The sequence below is a fragment of the Crocodylus porosus genome, unplaced genomic scaffold, assembly GCF_001723895.1.
Source record: "Crocodylus porosus isolate Cpor-Errol unplaced genomic scaffold, CroPor_comp1, whole genome shotgun sequence".
NCBI classification, from domain to species: domain Eukaryota; kingdom Metazoa; phylum Chordata; order Crocodylia; family Crocodylidae; genus Crocodylus; species Crocodylus porosus.
Window position 1 is genome coordinate 18,666,487 of NW_017728918.1, and position 8,998 is coordinate 18,675,484.

Consider the following 8,998-nt stretch of genomic DNA (forward strand, 5'->3'; position numbering starts at 1 on the left):
GTTAAATTTTCAGTTTTTTCTTCTGTACCTGAAAGGTTAATAAATTCGGCCTTTGGTACTCCATTATCTTACTCAATTTATTCTTGTTGACAAGAAATTCTTGGATAACCTTGAAAGAAAGCAAAAGAAAAAGAGGGTATTTTAAAGAAAATCAGAGGAAATTTCAATTTAGTGCTTCAAAATGAACATTTAGCAGGTTTATTAGTTACCTCATAGAATGGAAAGCCTTCACAACTTCTTGCTTTTCTACAAGTGAAACATATGCATTAGAAACAGGACAGAAAAGGGCATGATGCAGGACTTGCACGCTTACCCTGCACCTGAAATGAATATGGATTAACTGTTTTTTAAAGATATTCCTACTTTTTGATGTTGTCCTCCACCACGTTTGTCTTCTTCTCTTGCTCTGAATGATGCCATTCACAGGGGCAGCAGAACTCAGCATCATGGGGTTCACAGAACATAACACTTCCACAGAGTTTACATCCACTGCGCTCATGTTCCTTATGAGATCCTAAAAATAACAAAGAGTGAAATAAAGCATGGTTCAGAAACTGAATGTGTGTGGATATATAGACACATGCACATTAGTTATATTTAAAAATACACTGACCTGGATGACGACACACAGAACAATGAGTCATCTTTTTAACAGCTAAAGATGGAGTATCATCACACTGAAACTGCACTTTCCATTGATTAAACCTAAAATAAATATATTCTAAATGTTAAAATAGTGGAAGTGTTATCCTGTACAGCACATGAATATGTAATTTTTATGTACAATCTCCCTGCCCTTCTTCCCCAACGAGAAACAAAATTATCACAACATGTATTCCTTCACTTTTAGAAGTAAACAGTTTTCCATTACAGTTTGTTTGCTATAAAATGTTCGTTTTTGGTATCGTATCAGGTTACTGGCATTTCTAGCTTGACACACATTAAGACAATAGTCATACAAGAAAATATTAATATCCAAGGTCTTTATAAAAGAAGGACTTTCTGATTTTTTTCATATGTTGGATCCCACACACATTTACAACTTTTTGCAGGATCAGTGACTAGGAGGTAATACAATTCAAGACATTACATGACAGAATGCATCATTTGTACACATACATTTATTCATATTACATGTTTGATACTTTTTTTTTGGAAAGTAAAATGTGGGTAAGAGAGTCAAACTCAAAATGTAAGATAACTCCTATGTTCCAATACAATTAAAATGTTTCAAGATACAAGGTAAACTTTACCTTTGCAGTAAACTTTGACCTTGTAAAGTCTCAAGTAACTTTAATGCCTGCTCTTTTCCAACTCCTGGAACTCCCTTTTAGAGAGAGGAAAACATGACATGTTTTAAAATTTAAAGACATGTAAAATATTGTTAAGCATTAGATTTAAGTACATAACAATGCAACTTTAAATGCTGATGACCCCCCCCCACAACCCCATCTAATCTGATTCACACTTTCTCAGTCCTTACCCAATGCCCTACCTCAAAGTAGGTGAACCAATTGAAGCTGAACTTATACCAGACAAAGGTGACAGTTGTTTGGCAGACCTCATGGCTTGTTGGGGGATAGGGGCACACATCCCTTTTCACTCAGGTTCACAGCCTTGGGGTTCTCCTGGATCCTCTTGCTGCACCTGAATCATCAGGTCATAGCAATGGCCAGAAGCATCATCTGGTTAAAGGCTGCAACCCTTTCTTTCAGAGTCAGATTTTTCCACCTCTGTCCACGCTTTCATAACCTCAAGGCTAGGCTACTGCAATGCACTCCGTGTGGGAATGGTGCTGATGACCTTTCACACACTATATCTGGTGCAGAATGTGATGGCCTGCTTTCGGATGGGGATAGGTGCCAGGAGACAATTACTCCAGTGCTCCAGAGTCTGCACTGGCTCCTGATAGCTTTCTATATACTACTCAAGGTGCTGGCTTTGACCTATAAGGTCTGAATGGTCTAGGCCCTATGTACTTAAGGGACTGTCTTCTACCTTATGTCCCACTTTAATCCGTAAGGTCAGCTGAAAACAACCTTTTACAAGTATCATCAGTGCAACAAGATCACTTGGCAAAATATATGGGAGGTCATTCTCAAACTTCCTCCCGCTTGTGGCCTGCCAGAGCCTGAGCATCTTCTGGGAGCATTGTGGGACCTTTTTATTTCGATAAGCATTTAGGAAGCAAAGTTAAGTTCTTTGGGAAGTTTCTGTTGTACCATATACATTTTATTTAATATTTTATCTGATTTTATAAATTATTTTGTCTTTTATTATAAGCCATCCTGAGCCTTCTGTTGGGAACGGTAGCATATTAAACCACTGAAGTCAACAATTTCAATGACTGATAGTGTAAAATGAGGACACACAATCAATTTTAATTTTTTCAGTGCCTTTTACAGTTAGCTGAATTCACAGTCATACACTGTTGTTGTGACAGTTTACAGGAATATTTTTCCCCCCACAGCAGCAGTGTCACTAGTAAAACTAGCAGAAAAACAAATAGAAATTAATGAGGAGAGAGGTCAGATATTTACACAGACAGTAGAGAGAAAAAAAAAAAAAGATTCTGGAAAACCACCCAAAAGCTTCCAAACATCATCCTGAGAATAAAACCAACCTTCCTTCCTATTTTACTTTGTTTTGATGACATACTTGTCTTGAAAAAGTAAATTGGGTTTCTTAGTTTCAGATAATTCATACAGACAGTGTTCCTTTAAAAACCCCTACATCTGGCAGTAGTCACTGTCCTAAGTATCAGTATAAATATTCAAAACCGTTTCAGAGATGTACTGCCTACTGCTCCCCACTATTTCACTATTTTAAGAATAGGTCTCTGCATTGCTCCTCAGTACACTCTCATCATCAGGATTTCAGCAGTTTACAAGGAGAAACAAAAATTTAAAATAATTCAAGTGCATGGGAGTGGCAGAGATGTAACTTTAATGTGTAAACTGAACTACAAATTAATCCAGTTCCAGGAAGACTCCTTAACTACTTCATAGTGAAGTGATTGCCAGAGTATGCAGAAATGCCTAAAGAAAGCTTGGTTGAAGTTAAAGCTTTTGCTATATTGAGACAAATAAATACTTTCAGTTCGCATCACTTCCTTTGCGGCTGAGACAATACATGTATTCTAGCAACATTTTCAAAGAAACACAAGAATGTACACTACACACAAATCCAGTGCACCAATTAGGCATGTTCATAGCTCTTCACAGTGAAACAACTGACTCTCTATTTTCCATATAAAGACATGCTTTTTAAGACAATCCTATTATAACTGGGTCATGGCCAAACTGCATTTAGAACTATGCCATCAACAATAGAGGTGCACTGATACACTGGTCCATATCAGATTGGCACCAATAAAAGGAAAAATAACATTATTAGCTACTGGCTTTGTTTGGCTGATGTGGCCCATAATGTCACCTATAAATGCCACGTGCATGTGCGTAGCCGTAGCATGCACACAGCCAGGAGTGCAGACCAGCAGCTTGGAAAGCAGCGTCCAGCTGGTAAGTATGTGGAGGGAAGGGGCATGGGAGAGGGCAAGGCTCCTACGGTGAGGGAGGGAGAGGGAGTGGGGCTAGGACTGGGGCAGGTGATGCACAGTGGTGGCAGGACATGGGACAGAACTGCAGCTCGTCCAGGGAGCGGGTCCCTTCACTGCATGCATCCTGGGGGAGGTATGGGGGGCATGTGCCCCTCAGATCTGTGCACAGGGCAAGGGTGGGTTGCTGCTGCAGGCTCAGGGCCAGGATTGCGTCAGCCTCTCTCACAGCTGGGGCTGTGCTCCGGGCAGGCAGGGGCCTTGCTGGAAAGAGCTGTGTGGGGGAACTACCCCCCTAAAAAAAAATTGCCCTAGCCCCACTCCCAGCGCAACCACCACCATCCCTACCCCCACCTGCCCTGAGTGCAGACCAGGCCCAGTCCCAGCCCCCACCACTGGAAAAGCCTCCAGCCCTGAAAGCACCATAATAATCCACCTTTGCCTCATGCACAGATCAAGGTGGGGACATGCCCCCTTGCCTCCCCCAGCTGGGGTGTACACAGCGGCAGGAGCCATCCCCCTATGCTTTAGAGAACATATGCCAGCTCTCCTACATATCTGCTGAATGTTCCAGATGCCTTCTCAACTTCCGCATTGTGTGCTTATCTTCATACGTACCCATTTGTATGAAGATTTATGCTTGTGAAGTATTTTAAAAGTATTTTTATGTTATGAGTTTTGGGTCCTTTTTCAGTTATCTCTCTGTAATTATCAGGGATCCTGATTCTGTGTTTCCCACAGAAACACAGAAAAAAAATGAGGATTTTCCTTTTTAACCAAGAAAAATGAATATTTTTCATTTTAACAGAGAAACGCATGGATTTTCCACTTTTGCAAAAGCTCTCTGTAGGCTGGCAGAATTCCAGTCGGCATGAGGTTGGGGGGAACAGGAGGAGGATGGTCAGGCAGGGGGTGCCATGTGAATGTGTGTGCTCACACATGCACATGGCTGCCAGGCAGCCTGGAGAGCAGCTCCTGTAGGTAGGTCTCGCACATGGGCAGGGGGGATTAAGGCCCCCATAGGGAGGAAGGGGGGAAGGGAGGAATAGAGGGAGAAGGAGTGAGTTGGGCAGGGCTAGGGCTTGGGCTTGAATGCACTACTGAAGGGCCCAGCCAGGGAGCAGGATGAGCCTCCGGGAAGCACAGGAGGGTGAGACTGGCTCCCCACTGCTGCACACACTCCCAGGATGGGAGGTGGAGGGGGAGGAGGGGGCACATCACAGATTTAATTTTTTTTAAATGAGAGAATTTACAGTTTTTAAACAGAGAAAACCATGATCCCTGGTAATCAGTCATGCTCAAGTCTTTCTTTCTATACCATCCAGAAAAATAAACCACTTGCTTATCGTGAACAGTAACTGATCTGCAGCTTCCTTACCTTAGGAAGATAATCACAACCAAGAAGAACTGCTAGTCCAATAAGAGACTCCCTGTCACAACCTAGCTTCTCCTTAATAGAGGACATCGTGTAACAGTCAACATAGGGGTCCTATAAAAAGGAAAAAGATGATAACTGGTTTTCTAGCTGTAGTTCTGTTTATCCCAGTTCATTGGTATGTTGCTGGCATGGGTTAGTTCTGTCCCATCTTAAACTATGAGTCCACAATCCTTTCTCTTCCTGCAATCCAGCAATTTATTCACTATGCATCTTCCAACTTCTGTAACACATGGGAGAGGGGTGGCCCTATATACAATAGATTCTTAAAAAAATTGACAACCATAATTCATCCCTAGAGCTGCTCTATCTTCTGCCATGAATAAGGCAGTGGCTCTGTAGAAGCAGCATTCAGTTGTTTAACTGGAGATTATATCATAAGGTGTGTAGACAAGAGGGCAAATCGAGGTTGCATAGGGAGTCTTAATCCCGGAGTTGGGGTTGTCAGCAATGGGCCACAGTGTTCAACCATTGCCAGAACAGCCCAAACCATTTTTGTCACCAGTATGAAAAGCATGACTGATGCTAACACTATCTATTACTAGGGACTGGACACATCATTCAAGGACTGCTGCTTTTAGAATCCACATTGACCTGATATATCAGGGTTACGGCTGACAGAACTATTTGAAGCTCAAAGTACAAAGAATCAAAACATAATGGGGGGGGTTGAAATCAGGGCTGATATGTACCAAAGGCTTTAAACTTTTTGCCCAATAACCTACTTTTCAAGACAGCTGAATAGACAGACACCTGCAAGAAACATCCATTTCAATACCTTGAGTAGCTAATTTTGAAAATAGGGCTCTTAATTAGTCATTTGTATGGAAGGAAAACTAATGGGTAAAAAATGAACAGAGACATATTGTCCTACACGAGTTCTTTTTTAAAAGGTATGAAGTGCTCCTAGCTGTCTCTCTGTTCCGTTAATTCTTTTAACCATTTATGTGTTTTCTTAGCGCAAAACTGAGACTTCTTATACCAAGATACAGTTGAAATACCAACATTTTCTCCATTTGCTAGCGGAACTAAACAAACTAAAAGAAGTCTCTGCATATACTAAAGACATAATGGATTCAAGAGTTGTATTTTACCTTTCCTACCAGTCATAAAAACCTATATTTCTAGTGAATGTAGGTTTCAATTCAAGATCTTAAGTTTATAGTTCATTTCAGTTCATATATTTGAATACTCCGGGGTAGTCGGATCATTGCTTATTATTTGGACACAGAGGATGTTGTCCCATCAGTATTCAATCTGAGGAGCAAGTCATCATCAACTGTAAATTTGTTTATATTAAAGTGTCATGTGCAAATGAGTAAGCACTAGTATTTAAACAATAAGACTGATGTTCCCATATGCCTTTATTCTGTCTCAAACAACAAGAGAAGTGATACATTTTTTGCTATTCAATTCAGCTATTTTCCTTGTACATCCAGCGCTTGGACACTAATGAATCGAGTTAGACAGGTTATTTTAAGCAAATCCAAAAACTGGAGGATAAAAGAATTATACCTAATCAATTGCTCAAGATCTTCATGGCATTTGCCATTTATTTAATCAGAGAATGAGTATTAGAGGAAGCCTGAAGGAAAAAAAAATCTAAACATTTTACCTTAGCATTCATAGTAAAGTTGCGATAAACTGTTTGAGCTCCATACAAGAAAACATCACCATCATTAGTGATGCAGCCATCAGCATATCCATTTGCATTCAGGTAAGCACACATGGCCTCTGCTTCACCAGCTGCTTGAACCCAAGGAACTCCTAAACACTCCAACATTTCAAGGCACTAAATCAAAACAAAAATGTCAAGACACAGACATTAAGCTTTCAGTGATCCCATTTGTTCTAAATGCTCATCCAATTGAGTATGGCTGTGCATACCTGAAATGGCCATTATTATATAATACTATTAGCCTAAGAGAGATTTTAAGATGATTAACATGATAAACAAAAATGTGATTTTTGCCTGGAAATCTTATATTTAAAATGAGAATAGGGAAAAATTAGAATCACCAGTACTGAATGGTAACTGGTCATTTCTGCTAGAAAACTGCATAGACCAAATGAACTTTCAGAATACCTTTGAAGATGGGAGGCTGAGGAATTGGCATCCATTACTATTAAGATTAGGCCAGAACTGGCACAGAAGTGGGAAGTGAAAGAGGCATAAGAGGCAGGATAGCTTCTTAAACTTCCATTGTACATCATGTTTTAATGAAGTACCCCATGGTTCCACATCCCCTCCCACTCAGTCGTGTAGGCCGCATCCAGATGTGGGTGGATGTTTGGTTCCCGGAAGACAACTAGTGACGGGACACCTTGTGCTGCCACTAGTCTGTAGTATGAATTTTTGCATATTGGTTGATTTTATATATATTAGTTTAAAAGTTTATATTTTAAACTAATATATATAATTGATAATAGTATTGAATAGATAAACCACTATGATTGATAAACCTCTATGATTGTATTAGCTTTATTTTTGTGTTTTATGAACTAAAGCTCAATTTTGTGCTTCTTCCCTGCTTGACGTGAGTAAATGAACTTTGTATGCTCTCTGTACATGAGAGTCTGTGTGAGAGGGTGAATGGTACAAGGATGGGAATTTTTTGCATGAAAACAAAAAAAGAAGATTTAACTGTTTGTGTAAGCAACAAGGCACCGGTGTATGAGTTACCAGACAGCAAACTAATTAATGGATGGCTGAAGAACTTGTCAGTGATCAGGTGCAAAAGGAGATAGTGAGAAGAAGGAATTCTGCATATCCTGCCATTTGATCTACACAATACCTCAAGGCTGGGATACCAACTCTGAGATAGCAACTTTACTGGAATGATCTCAAGTTGAGATAACCAGAACATGGATAAGAAACAACCTCTCATTAAAAACTAAGCATGGAAAAAACTCAATGCTGAACAAAGACTTAAAATCTCTATAAAAATGAGATGCAGCCAAGCCATGTTGAGGAATCAGCTCTCTGCAACCTCCTGGAGCACAGGCACGTCTGTTCACCCTCGCTCCCATCACCCTCAATGAGCCTCGGCTGGCCACCCAGTGCTAATATTGAGCAATGTCTGCTGGTAACTATAACATCTTACTGGAGTGGTTTTGTCTGTCTGTCTGTCTAGGTCTCTTCGTCTGCATACCTGTGTGCATTTGTTTGTATGACTGGTGTGTCTAAGCTTATGCATCTGCTTCATGTAATCAATAAACGCAGCATTTTGCTTTATCACCCTTTATAAGGTCTTGCTCTTGATTTGATTAATTGGTAATTTAAAGTAATAAGTTATCCTCGGGGAACATCTGTGCCATCTGCACTTTGGCAGACGGCAAGTTACCCCGGGTGGGGTAGGGGAGGCTGGGGCCTCCAGGAGCTTTACCTGGGGGCCTCCTAGGGCTGGAGCAGTGGCAAGCTTGCTGCATACAGCCTGGCCGGAAGAGAAGCATAGCTGACTGGCCAGGTTCCAGCTCTGGGCGGTGCACACTGCTGCTGTGTGTGCCGCCCCACTCCTTTTCCAGGTGTCAAAAAACAAACAAACCCTGGAGCAGCGCGGAGAACAACTGAATGTGAAGCATGTGGCACCGGGGATGTCTCTGTGGTGCCACATACTGCACAGCCATGCTCATCTGGACATGGCCATAATGCCTTTGGTAAATACACAGCATTGCTTAAGCAAGAAAAGGATTGAAAGAGTCAAAGTAATGATGTGAGAAAGTTGAATGCATGTGCTACAGTGCAGGTCTAGCTAGCAGGCAGCCCCTGCACTGTAGCACCCTTGTGCCCCAGCCAGCCCTGGTCACCATCTACACATGTTTCAGCTCATGCAATTACTCTGGTATAGGATAGCACTTGTCCTGGACAGTAGTATCCTACAGCAGAGTTAATCAATTTACTGCACCCCAATACATAACGGGGACACAATGGTGGGAGTCTACTCCAGACCTCCCACCCAAAGTCCTGAGCTTGACCAGGAGCTCGCCCGGGAACTGGCTGAGGCCAC

At 41.4% G+C, this 8,998-nt stretch overlaps 1 protein-coding gene across 1 annotated transcript in view; it reads right to left on the reverse strand.

Moving 5' to 3' along the window:
• GEN1 (GEN1, Holliday junction 5' flap endonuclease) overlaps positions 1 to 8,998 on the reverse strand; it is a 30,867-nt gene that overhangs the window by 14,539 nt on the left and 7,330 nt on the right. Inside the window, exons 4-10 of the mRNA XM_019537368.1 lie at positions 6,607 to 6,783; positions 4,935 to 5,045; positions 1,254 to 1,327; positions 614 to 705; positions 364 to 514; positions 210 to 246; positions 29 to 109 (exon numbers count right to left, since the gene is read on the reverse strand). Of these exons, the coding sequence (XP_019392913.1) occupies positions 29 to 109; positions 210 to 246; positions 364 to 514; positions 614 to 705; positions 1,254 to 1,327; positions 4,935 to 5,045; positions 6,607 to 6,783 (723 nt within the window). The remainder of the gene's footprint in view (positions 1 to 28; positions 110 to 209; positions 247 to 363; positions 515 to 613; positions 706 to 1,253; positions 1,328 to 4,934; positions 5,046 to 6,606; positions 6,784 to 8,998) is intronic.